At 35.6% G+C, this 14098-nt stretch overlaps 1 protein-coding gene across 1 annotated transcript in view; it reads right to left on the bottom strand.

Moving 5' to 3' along the window:
* LOC137407202 (extracellular matrix protein 3-like) overlaps positions 1–14098 on the bottom strand; it is a 98869-nt gene that overhangs the window by 72929 nt on the left and 11842 nt on the right. Inside the window, exons 3-7 of the mRNA XM_068093804.1 lie at positions 4477–4610; positions 3075–4007; positions 2767–2863; positions 2001–2152; positions 393–646 (exon numbers count right to left, since the gene is read on the bottom strand). Coding sequence (XP_067949905.1) covers positions 393–646; positions 2001–2152; positions 2767–2863; positions 3075–4007; positions 4477–4610 — 1570 coding nt within the window. The remainder of the gene's footprint in view (positions 1–392; positions 647–2000; positions 2153–2766; positions 2864–3074; positions 4008–4476; positions 4611–14098) is intronic.

Below are 14098 nucleotides of genomic sequence, written 5' to 3'. Positions count from 1 at the left end.
TAGCTTACTGTTGTCACGTACCGCATAATCTAATATAAAATCTGAAAACTGTCGTTTTTCAAGAAGGGGTAAGTCTAATAGAAAGGTTTAAAGCCATTGTAAATTTAAGCAAATTTCCCCTTTAGACTAGAAGTTGTCTAGGAAAAAGATGCTAAAAACATTTACAGTGCAACAAAATATAACTAGCCAAGAATCCTTAAAAGATGGTTTTTGTAAAAACTGTCAACAAACGATACTTTAGTAAACAATATTACAACATTACGGATCAGCTAATATTAATGTATATATAAAATTATAAAGTTCATAAAATATAAAAAAAATGTTCAACTCTGTGTTCTTCAAATGATGAGAGTAATCTTTAAACTTTATATACACCAACTGGGGGTACTCACTTCGTATTGGCCATCAGATGCTTTGAAGATGATATTATCTGTGAGAGAGTTAGAGCCATCATGAACATATACGATTTGACCTTGATCTAGGTCATGAGTGGTAAAATAGTCTTTAGAGTCTGGTATCACAAGATGGCCATGCCGGAGTCCATACTGCACAGCGATTGTTACATCTTTGAGGTTGTCTTCATCAGCTAACTCAAGGTTATATCTGCCAGATATTCTGCCTCTTTCTCCTTCATACAGATGGAGACCTGAAGTGATTAGATTCAGAATGTGAGACGATCTTGCTGGTACACAGTCTACAGAACATCTAAGTTAGGTGAAAGGCTAAAAAATTTAAGCTAATCATACTAACTGGGTTAGTTTTCAGATTTTAAAAAGAGGTAGTAGAATGTAGCCTCCGATCTCAAAGACTGCAACACCAACCACAGCAAAGAGTGTGTTGGTACGATCATTTCCCCTATTATATGATTTTAGGTACTGCAGCTGTGAAGATGCCAGAATATGTAAATTAGACACTCCAATATTAACAATATCCTTGATTTAGCTATTTCTATTACAAGAGTTCCTAGAATTGGTTGAATCAATAGATGTCTCCACTGGAAGCATGGCTATCTCATAGCAAATAGTTCACTGATTGTCAAGATGCTTATGAATTTGAAGCGCTGTTAATACCCATTGATGCTGTTAAGAGCATCTAGGAAGATAATAGAGTTTTCTAAGAAGGCTGTAGAACATTAAGATTGTAAAGATAACTAAGAGGCAAAAGATATGAAAAATAAGAATGCCTTCCTGTCATCAATCATCACGGAGAAAATAGCAAGTTTTAATTTCTTCTTATATGGTGTTTAATCAAAGAACTCTGCTATTTCATTTCCATTCTGTGATTGCATTGCTGGCTTAGCAGGATAAAATGATTGGCACTTGCTAATGCTTGAATTATCTGTCAGAGAACAGATACCTGAATTAAACAACCGGCGACCACAAACTGGTATGGGGATTATTAGTATTTGATTTTTTACAAATGTGTTACAGATAAAAATTGTCACGTCTTTAGTTTAAGTATTGTAATAGTCTTTTAAATAGTGCTTTAAAAATTCAGAAATTAGCATTTTTAAATTCACGTAATACCATCTTTTAGCTTTTTAAATCTTATTGTCGTTCTTTGCTTCTTTCAATACTGAACGATTCTGATTCAAAATGTTTTAAAAATGATACAAATTCTGTTTTAAAAATGGCTCAACTAGTAAAAGCCTCCAGACAATCAGAAACGATTGTTTGCAAACTATTGGCCACAAGCACTAAATTGAGATGAATGCTCTAATCCTCTAGCAAACTTGTAATGGCTATGGTAGGAAAAAACACAATTTCACCATCATGTTTAATTAAATTAGTGTTAAAAAACTAACTCTTTTTGGTTTCAAATACACTGTTTGTCTTGTCCATAGCAAATTATGCAATAAAAACTAAGTGTGAGGCACAATACGCATGTATTACTTTCCAAATGCGCAGCTGAAAATACTTGTTAAACTAATGCCTGGAAATTGTGAAACAGACATCTTCTATGTGTACATGAAATGATGCATGCATACGATGTATATGTACCTGTATTTCTAATTACTATTGGAGCCTTGCTATCCATGGGATGTACTGTAGCAACTAGCTCATACGTGTGATTAGACAAGAGACCCTCTCCATCCATAATAGACATAGGAATTCGCACTACCCTTATGCTATCACTGTCACTACTTGGTGGCCTATAAAATACAACATCAATAAAAGAGAGAATAACAATAAAGACAATCAAAAGTTTGCTCCATCAATTCAAAGAACTTGTGAGAAAGGATGACAAATTTGTAATACACTTGCTCTGCTACAAACTATGAAAAGCCGTGACCCTTCAAAATAATACATAAAATATTATATTCTTAATTCAGGTGATCGGCAGCACAAATTTTCTCAAATCCACTCTTTACTTTACTTTACAATACTGCACCCTTATATTGAGTACTACATAACTAGTGTTAAATTTCGCATAAAAATTTACATTTGCATTTGGATCCAAAATTGGTTTACTTAGATCTAATAAATCTAACAACAAAACAGTTTAGCACATCTTATGCGCGGCAGCAATTTTTACTATCCTAAACAGCCAATAAAGAGGAGTAAATATGGCTGAAAGCAAAGAAAAGAAATGAATAAATATCACATTAAAGCTTACTAACATTGCATTTTTTTTTCATCAAACTTTATATTTCAGATATTTAAACATTATTTTATAGTAAAAACTTTTTAATTACAAGATCATTTTTTACGTAATCCAAAACTAGTGAGATTTGAGCTAGCCTCAGCTCAGCGTATGATAACTTACTTGTAGGCTATCTTCAGCAGCTCTAAATCACTCTGATAGAAGCTCCTGATTGGCTGTTCACTGTTATCAGTAGATATGATACTCCCTGTCGTGTCATCTGATAGCAAAAGAACTTATGACAACTCCCACTATTTTATTATAATAGCATGAGATAGACTGAACCAATGTTGGCCATTATTACATAAAAAAATTATTGAAAGTGAAATTTTTTTTACTAGCCAGTACAATTATTAATTAAACATTGTATAGGTACAAAAAGTAAAATAAGACTTGGGGATGTTTAACAGCACTGAAGCGAACAGACTAGCTAAAGAGGGCTACAGAGAGGGCTACAGAGAGGGCTACAGAGATGGCTACAGAGGGGGCTACAGAGAGGGCTACAGAGAGGGCTACAGAGAGGGCTACAGAGAGGGCTACAGAGATGGCTACAGAGAGGGCTACAGAGAGGGCTACAGAGAGGGCTACAGAGAGGGCTACAGAGAGAGCTACAGAGAGGGCTACAGAGAGGGCTACAGAGAGGGCTACAGAGAGGGCTACAGAGAGGACTACAGAGAGGGCTACAGAGAGGGCTACAGAGAGGGCTACAGAGAGGGCTACAGAGAGGGCTACAGAGAGGGCTACAGAGATGGCTACAGAGAGGGCTACAGAGAGGGCTACAAAGAGGGCTACAGAGAGGGCTACAGAGAGGGCTACAGAGAAGGCTACAGAGAGGGCTACAGAGAGGGCTACAGAGAGGGCTACAGAGAGGGCTACAGAGACGACTACAGAGAGGGCTACAGAGAGGGCTACAGAGAGAGCTACAGAGAGGGCTACAGAGAGGGCTACAGAGAGGGCTACAGAGAGGGCTACAGAGAGGGCTACAGAGAGGGCTACAGAGAGGGCTACAGAGATGGCTACAGAGAGGGCTACAGAGAGGGCTACAGAGAGGGCTACAGAGAGGGCTACAGAGAGGGCTACAGAGAGAGCTACAGAGAGGGCTACAGAGAGGGCTACAGAGAGGGCTACAGAGAGGGCTACAGAGAGGGCTACAGAGAGGGCTACAGAGAGGACTACAGAGAGGGCTACAGAGAGGGCTACAGAGAGGGCTACAGAGAGGGCTACAGAGAGGGCTACAGAGAGGGCTACAGAGAGGGCTACAGAGAGGGCTACAGAGAGGGCTACAGAGAGGGCTACAGAGAGGGCTACAGAGAGGGCTACAGAGATGGCTACAGAGAGGGCTACAGAGAGGGCTACAGAGAGAGCTACAGAGAGAGCTACAGAGAGGGCTGCGTGGTATCTAGGGGTACTTATGCCCTAGATACCACACAAATCAATGCACTTGACCAAAAATAACTGGCAACCTTTAAAATTTTGATGGTGGAATTTCCAAGGTAATGTACAATACTCCATACAGTTGAAGCAGAGCTTTGAGCAAGGACCATTCAGAAAGCAAAAGTTTTGATGGTTGTAAAAACATTGCTAGCTTAAAATTTTGAGTCAATTTTTGTTATAATTAAACTAAAGAAGCCTTTAATTTTGAAGCTAAGAATTAAAAAAACTGTCAAACCTTATTTAAATCTGACAATCAATAAAGCAAGCAGTAATTATATATTATGCAGTAGATGGTCCTACAACGTAAAACATTCCTGTTTGAAATGAAATTATTATCAATAAAATAATATACGTATATACATATAAAATCATTAAAAAAAGATGATAAATTTACAGTACCTGCAACAAAGTCGGAAGCTAAAACAAAAATAAGATCGTCTGGAGAAGTAAAATCGTCGTCAGCTCTGAGTACACTGCTGGTGATTGCTGTCATGATGAACTGATGAACCTCTAGCTGAAGAAGCGATGACTCACTAAAACACCAATAACTCTATCATAGCATCTCCAAAAGAATGACACAAGATCGTATAAGCTTATAATCTTGAGGATTTTAAAATCGTCTAGTGCAAATCCTATTGCTAAATTGAGTTTCTTACCTTTTTAGCAAAAGGTTTATACTGGATATGTTTTGATTTGGAGATGAGATTTAATCTATGGTCAACTGGTATCAATAATTTACGGAACACAACCAAGTACAGCTCAAAGGTGAACTTGCACAAAATATTCTTAAATTTTATTAAAAGCATAGGAATTTTTCTATCATTTGTGCTTTTTTTTATGTTTGAGGTGATCTGACTGCCAGAATACTTCAAGAATAATGTCCACAGAACTTGATCACCGGTTAAAATGCTCAAATCAAAAGAAAGTGTGATTATGAAATCTATAATTACAAAGAGACCAACAGAATAGTAATTGTGAGCAATAAGGAAATCGGTTAGACCTCGTTGACAGTGGTATGATATCTCGTAACCATCGTATGAGGTCTTAGCAAATAATCAGTGTTTCTCTCTAGACTAAAATAAATGACTATTTAGAAAAGAGATGAAAGCTCAGTGAATGCAAAAAACTGTTTTAATGGTATTCATGCCTATGTATGTAGAACTTTTCATTGGTTTTTGTAATCATCATCAAAGTGATGTTTTTTATTACATACCAAACTGGGAAAAAAATTAAAAGACAGGAACTATTAAGTGAGTTGAGCAGGAGTGTTTTGAAAGTTATTCATCTAATAGTATTACGGAAGACTCAGAATAGTAAATTGAAGGTTGTAGTATCATATCATACAATAAACAGTAAAGTAATTATTGTGCCGATTGGAGAGGACGATTGGAGAGGACGATTGGAGAGGACGATTGGAGAGGATGATTGAAGAGGACGATTGGAAAGGACGATTGGAGAGGACGATTGGAGAGGACAATTGGAGAGGACGATTGGAGAGAATGATTTTGAGTTTATTGATATACATAGGTCTCGATGACTGCATTCCACATAGATATTTTTCCCAGCATGTCCCAAAGGCATAAGTAGAAAATCGAAAAGCACTTTTATAATCATCATTATATAAGCAAAGTATTTTTGTATTTATAAGCATCCCATACAAGTATTCAAAACAAAACTCCAGTCTTTGATATCATGCAATGAATACTGCAACTGGTTGCTTGATGTCTGTAAAAATGCAAACCTTACCACTAGTGCGTGTGAGTGTCTCTTTTTCATAGCTAAACGACAGTTTCATAATACATGAATGACAACAATTCAAATTCCTGCGGTAAATTTATGGCTCTCATTTGTGAGATTATTACACAGAGCTATAATTTTCACTTCTTGCTTCTGTCTGTTGAGTTATTCCCAGTCCTTGAGAACATAGTCATTGAGGTTAGGGATAGGTTTGAGGTTTGTTTAAGTTTGAGCAGAAGATGTAGTTTTATGGCCAGCAAAGAGCTGGTTTTTACCAACAAAGATCAAATTTTCTTTGATCTATAGTTTTAACTAGAGTTTATTGAAATCTTACTGAGTTGTTTGGTTTGCTAATAATGCTAAACAAGCTAAGATTGAAAATTGACATTAGTGCAAAGGCTAGTGCCTTGACAGCTATTGGAGGCATATATGCATTATCTGGCACATACTAAAATGGTCAACTCATAGAAATCTCTTGACAATTAACAACTTCGATCACTTGAACAACTTGAACCACAACTTGCATATGATTTAATCATGGCTGGCCTCCTGTAGCTGCCTGCTCATAAAACTATGACATGTAAGACAACTTACTACCCTAGGACACTTATATATTCGCCTCATCTAACTTTTGCGTTTTCACGGAGTCATCGTCTCAAAAAAATTTTATGAGCGAAACTAAACTATCATAACGAACGCACGAAAACGCGAAATTAAATAGCTTTATTCATTGATAGTCTAAGAAACAAATGGCAGCAAGCGATCAAATTGCATTATCGATCTCGCCCACACAATTCTAACTGCGGTTCACAATTACAAACTAGTCCCAAATTGAATTTTTTTTTCTTACCGGTGAGCAGGACCCGAGGAAGCTAATTATGTTTTTTCCCTGCATTCATTTTTACATCACTATATTTTCGCACTCATCATAGCTGCTAAATTAAGTTGCAGCGAAATTCTAATCCGTATGCTACTCACGAAACTAAATACTAGCGAAATATAAGTGTCCTAGGGTATATAGGACAACTTGGAGCTGGTTGGATGGAATAATTTTAGCATATCAATTGACTCCTATTGATTGAGCCGGAATATGTCTTGACACTTCAAAGTTATGCTATCTCTAATCGAGGTAACCAAGCAAACAATAGGATGTGACAAGTTTGACAGTTGTCTAGGTTAGATGACAAAAGCCCTAGCCTTAATATGTTATGTCTATGTTATGAAGCATTGCTTGGCTGCAGTGGTAACTCTTGTGACAAGTACGACTGCCGAAAGAAGGATTACTTAATGATATTACTGATAGCGCCGACAGTGTATACCTGCCAGCAATCTAAATGTAAACGGAAAGTGGCAGGAAACGAATACTTTCATTGGCATTCGTGTTCTTAGAGACATTCTAAAAGTAACACTTCCGAGCCAACTTTAAGATGTGTTATTTTTTGCTAGCCACTCGGTTGCTTATTACCATACTTTGTAGATTAGGACTGCGCAGCATCTTAAGCTGTAAGGAACCAGACAAGAACATGGAGGTTATAATTTTTAAAAACGTTTCTTATTATTCTTATCCTCTGAAGAAGTTGCCCTACAACTGATTGTTTGTAATATGAAATCTCCAAAGATTCCCACCGCTTACACTAATACTTGGTCTTTATTCAAGACAAAATTTTAATAGCTATGGTAGATGCTCTTTTAGTTTGCTATGATCAAAGTTGATATATATAATTCGGAATGAAAAACCCAATCATAAATAAGGTAATTAGCTTAAATAACCTCAAAAACCAACTTATTGCCGTTATAGACCCATATTGGTAGTAAGATTAGTTCTACAGCAGTTTAATATGTGCACTACGCATTCTTAGCTTCTAAGCTTCATCTGCCAGTTAAAATACTAGAGATGAACTTACAGAAAATTTTAGTTTAATATAGCAGAAATCACCTGTATTTTTTTATCATTTGCAATTATTCTTTACCTTGAGGTGATCTGACTGCAAGGATGTTTCAAGATTAAAATCGACAAAACTTGATCGCGATTAAAAGGCTCAGATCGATCATAAGTGCAATTATGACGTCTATAATTGCAAAGAGATGGGGAAAAATAAAGGCACGTAAAGCTTCGACTTGAACGCAATAGCCAATATCAACTGTTGCGACGATAGCGACTAGTGACATCATTTTAAACATAATTTTTCTCTGACCATTTTTACCGCGATCAAGTTATTATCGTAATTAATCTTTTAATCTTTTAGAGATTAATCTTTTAATAATAAAAAAACAATCTTTTAATCTTTTAAAGATTAAAATCTTTGTAGATTTTAATATTGAAACATCCTGATAGTCAGCTCACCCCAAGCATAAAAAACAATCACAAATGATAGAAAAATACTGATACTTTCTGATAAAATCTACTAAAATTTTGTGTACATTCATCTTTAAGCTCAAATTTGATCTTTTTTCTGATATCTGGCAAACGTACCTACAAGCACTGCAAGGAATGAAAACTCTTACAAAGGGCATTACTTAGTAGTTGTTCCGTTATTATTCAATTGTACATTTAAATAGCAATATAATTGATAAGGTATTCAGCCACTTGAGTATATTTATCACAGATTTGCTAATAATTGATGAAAAGTCAAGTTTGGTTAGATACTGCTGAAATAACTAACACAAAAAAACTATTTTGTGTTAGTTATCTGACACCGTACAGATAACTTGAGTGATTTGACACCTTAGATTTGATGAACAGCTGTAGCAGATGATTTGACCTTAGTATGTCATGAATAGAACGTCAGCATTTATTTGCAGTTAATCGATTATGTTTTTGCTAGATTGTTCAATAAAGAAATCTATAATCTCATGAAAAAATCTTGAACTTTTCAGCATTTTCTCTGCATCTACTTTAGATCAAAAACGCAGCATAATTTTACCAAGTTAGTTTTGCAGATATTATTGCTATTATAATCACTGTGAGTATATTGTTAAGCAGCTTTATAAAAATAGTCTCTGATACCAAGGCAGTGGATGCAGATCAGCTGAAACTGTGGCTACTAGTAGTACTTCATGGGAGGACGTGATTAGCACTCCCGGTAAAACAATCTCTCAAGTTTGTGAACAGTTCCAGTGCAGAAGGTGTCTCATTTGCATAATCACCGCATGACATGACAGTTAGACCACACTCACTCACTTGTTATAGAGTGTCATTAACTCGGTTGTAAGGTTTCATGTAAATAATGCGCATACGCGTATGCCTTCAATGGTGAGATGGAAAATGGAAGTTCTGCGCTGAGGGAGTCACACATAGACGATCAGTTGTGTTACACAAAGCTATTACTTTAGTAATGCTGCTTTAGGCATTCAAGATGGACGACCAGAGTTTTTTAGCTCTCAACCTTTTTAGAACATAGAGGACCCAAAAAAGCCAGATGACCTTTCTGGTTGCTAACAACAATTAGCTAAATTTTCTTAAAATTATTGTCAACAAAACAATTTTGACAAAAAAATTGCTCATAAAATCCTCTTATATAGGAGTCTGTTGAACGGTTATCACTCAATAGAGTGCTATTGAACAATAATCATTCAACAGACTCTTATATAAGTTTCCATCTTTTGAAAACATAAAACATTTCCCTATTGCGGATTATGCAAACTAGCAGATTAAGTATATTATGGGAACATAGTGTATGCATGGTCGGAGCGATTGGTTGCAGCCAACTGGCCAAAAACAAATGGTGGTTGACTTTCTGCTACCACACACTCACTTTTTAGTAGTGTTTCCACAAGCATTAATTTATTTGCCTATACCTTATATTTATCAGAGCGTACAAAAAATTTCTTTCGTTTTATGCTATATTCGCTCAAGATTTACAATAGCTTATTTACAACAGCATGTATTGTAGTTGTCATCGGCTATGTTTTTCTACCCAATAATTTTGAGTAACTTGAGCTAGCAATTTAGCTAGTAATTTAAACTAACGTTCTAGCCTTTACTCTAGCAAGAGTTGTTTCAGTCTGAAGCCAGCTAAGAGAGTTAGGAAAAAAGGATTTCACCTGCAAGCAATTGAACTTATACATGTGGACACAAATGTGAAGCCAATCGCCCTGCCACTAAATCATGCAGCCACTTTGCCTCACTTGAGGATAATTGTGCATATGGTCATTGCACATCATGATCCCTCACGGTGTACAGGGCTGCAAAAGTGCAAGCATGCGTATTTTAACCAATCGCTGTTAACTGGACACCCGAACACTGACAGACCAACAAACACTTGCTTTTAGATATATATATATATCTAAAAGCATGAGGCTTCAATAGCCGAAACAGCACTGTCTGTAGCATGAGTATATGATTCCTCACTTCGGTTTGGTTGAGCAATCTGTGAGAGGTGCGGCACTATTAGCCTTTGTGCAAAGCTCATCACTTTTGTGATTTGAGCACTCTGGTGTCAGCACATTGACTTTCTTAAAGTCTGCGAGGCAACTTAGTTGTTGCAGGAAGTCAACTCTAATTGGTAATGGGATTTGTGTCCCTTGCCCAAGCCCTGAGCTGCACTGATGAGGCTTCAATAGCTGAAACAGTACTGTCTGTAGGATGAGTATATATATATATATATATATATATATATATATATATATATATATATATATATATATATATATATATATATATATATATATATATATATATATATATATATACATATATATATATGAAGTTTATTAAAAACTACAGGTTAAAATCATTACTACTATTAGTTTCATGCAATCGTGTTGCAGTCTTCAGGTAGAATCTGAAGATTGCAACGCGATTGCATGAAACTAATAGTAGTAATAATTTTAACCTGTAGTTTTTAATAAACTTCATACACAGCTCTAATTGACTCGATTATTGAGCACTTTACTTTACAGTGTAAACCACATATACTATATATATATACATATATTACCATAGGCCATTCTATGATTTCCCAAAGCCAACACTGTAAGCAAGCAAACCTACCAAACGCCGTGTATGAATCGACGAGTAACGTGTGAGCTTGTTTCAGTTGTTGCCAGATTTGACCACAAAGGTTGGATTTTATAATCGTCTAGTTCAAAACCTGTGTTCAAACCTGGGTTTCTTACCTTTCTTAGTTACAAAAAAGGGTTATGCTAGAGATGTTTTAATAAGGAGATGAGTTTTGTGAGAAAAGATCATCAAGTGTAATAACTACGTGCACAATTATTCCTAGATATGGAAAGGTGGCCGAGTAGTGCGGATGGTAAGCGTGCTTAACTTGCAATTGAAATATCAGTGTTTGATTTCTGAGTGGTGAAATCTTTTTTCCCAGCGTTTTTAGCATGACTTTGGGTATACGAACAGACACAGCTCTTATTATAGTAAATATTACTAACTTCTCCAAACGAATTTCAGTAACCCTGCTACAGAGATCAGCAGCCTATTTGGTTTCAACAAAGTAGCAATACAAAAACCTCTTTTATTTGTCCCCATTATTTTCTTATTCCAAGTTTTCTTTGAAGAATCATGTACATGTACGAGTATAAGTTGTATATGTATAAGTTTGTTTAGCAATGTCTAGTATTCACTAGCATTCTACCACTGGTCTTCTATCTAACTAACACTTTTCTGGTTCTCAATTTTCAACATTAACGATGATGCTGTATCACTGACATAGAGGTGTAAACTTGAGACTGGTTCACACAATATCGGTGTATGTCGGTGTTAATACCCCAAGACTAGGGTGATCGTCGGTAATAAAAATGTTCACATCATCATAAACTCATCAGCATTTGTATTAGCAAATACTCTGAGATGTAGTGTTCTTATTTTTCTTTTTAACTTTTCGTGAGGAAACCTTTTTGTTTTCGATGCTTGAATCAAATACTAGTCCCGCAGCAACTATTATAAACTGAAAGAAATCTCGGTATCCACGACTAAGAATTACTATCGCCGAAATGGTTCACATTGTACAGACAATCGTCGATGCTCGACGAAATATCGGAAAAACTCAACAGCTGCAAACTTTCCCGATGTATCCGCGTTGCTCGTTGATGCCATCGGTTCACAGTTCACATAATCGCTGGCAAAAAGAAACTGTCGACATGAGGCGATATGGTATGAACCAGTCTTTAATGTTTAGTTTCGTCTTACTCATTAGAGTGAATGATGTGAGTAATTTGAGAGCGGTTAGAATTTTAATCGATTCTCTAAATGCTGAATAAAACACTTTATTTTTATTCACTGATACTTTCTCTATTTCAAATATAGAAAGCTTGAATTTCTCCCTTCACTATGGTGGCATTACGCAATGCATCATAATCTCTTCGCATTTCATTAAGAGCTGTTTTGTTTATAACTCAATTTACTAAGCTTCAAACAAAGCTTTATTGAAAATGCCAGCATGATACCTTTTGTTTTCTATACACTGAATCAGTTTTTCACACAAAGTCTAACTATTAAGAGGGTCATGCAGCTCCAATAGTGGTCTCATGTGTCTACCAATTTATCAACTATATCAATGCAGTGTAGATCATCAGGTGTGAACATGCAAAATGCTTACTGAATTGCAAGATACATGTTTTCTTTATCAGTAATTAGAGTTTATACTAATGTAGGTGAATAGGTAACTGTGAAGTAGACATATTTGACCTATATTCGACAAATGGTTTTGGCACAGTTGAAAGTTTCTGTAACGCTTTCTCATTTTGCTTTTAGTCACTTGTTTGAAATGTATCAACATTTGTTCAAACCAGTCTTCATATGCGACAAGTCGATCAGAGAATCAAGCATGCTGTATCTTGTTTCCATCATAAACTTTTTTAAAATAAACTTACACAAAATATTAGTAAATTTTATCAGAAAGTATCGGTATTTTCTACCATTTGCGATTGTTTTTGAAGTCTGAAGTGATCTGATCTAAATTAAAATGCTCAGATCAATCGAAAGTGCAAGCAATTTCAACTCAAACGCAATAATCGATATCAACCATCACACCAATAACAACTAGTGACGTTATTTGGCACTTATTTTTCTTTTGAACGTTTTATTCGTGATCAAGTTTTACTAATTGTTTTTTTCAAGAAACATCCTGTTAACCAGATCATCTCAAGCAACAAAAACAATCGCAAAGGATAAAAAAGTACGGATACTTTCTGTTAAAATCTACAGAAAACTTGTGTCAGTTCATCTTTAACCTAATGACTGCTATATCCGTTGTCTCTTTTGTTGTAATCCTCAAATAACCCAAAAGTAATAGTTGGCTATTGAACACTCATAAGCGAACAAATCAACCTCATTTTTCTTATTTTTACAACTAATATATGACTCGGATTTGGCACAACGTATACGAATACCAAGTACATTGTTTTTTACTTGACAAAGAGGGTTATAGTTTCAACTATAGATTAAAATTCATTGTTTGGCTTAAAACAAAAGTCTTGTGAGTTATAGACAAAGGTGAGCTGTTAGCCATTGAAGAGATGTTTGAAAAGTATACATTGGATTAATGACCTATTTATAAGAACAGTGTAAATGACTGGCAGATTGATGGGCTTAGTCATGTCAAATCTGCTATGCAAATAGATGATTGCTAGCCTAATATTTAATACAAACAAAGACAAGGAATATTTAATCCAAGACAAAGCAAATAAACTGACGGCTTTTTAGTCAATGATATCAGGAGCCTTTTCAGCTCTCAAAATGTCTAAACATTAAAATTGCTATCCGCGGAGCAACTGACAAAAGGCAAGCTGTTGACTCACAATAAAAAGAAATGCTGGCAAGCCTAAAGGCATGTGAAGTTCAAATTATTGGAGACAATCTAATGCAATCTATCAAGGTATCACACAATATCCTAAAAAGCCAAAGCCTTTTGTTAGAATGCTCATTTAAATTAGTATAGTTAGCAATTTTTGCATCTAATAGTAAACTGACCTATATGTCAGAGAGCGGATAATTACAACGTGATTACAACAACTTGACCTTGACCCTCAAGTAATAGTAACTATTGTCAGTGCTAAAGCATACAGTGATAGAGCTTAGTCTACTATTTAGGTAGATATTAATGACATCATGCAAAGAGGTGATGATCTAAATGTGTATGTATTTTTATTTAAACAAAGAATGTCTTTAAAGTCAGATGCTATGAATGCATATGAGCATGATTCAGAACAGGATGATTATTTTATGTTCAGTGGCTAAGGAATGATTTTACAGGAATGGTGAAGGAAACAGGAGTTAGTTGCTCAGTAAACTAACAATAGAGAACAGGCAGTGATCAACTCAACCTTG

Source organism: Watersipora subatra, chromosome 10 (assembly GCF_963576615.1).
Source record: "Watersipora subatra chromosome 10, tzWatSuba1.1, whole genome shotgun sequence".
In the NCBI taxonomy this organism is placed as follows: Eukaryota; Metazoa; Bryozoa; class Gymnolaemata; order Cheilostomatida; family Watersiporidae; genus Watersipora; species Watersipora subatra.
This window is presented reverse-complemented; position numbering and strand designations above follow the sequence as displayed.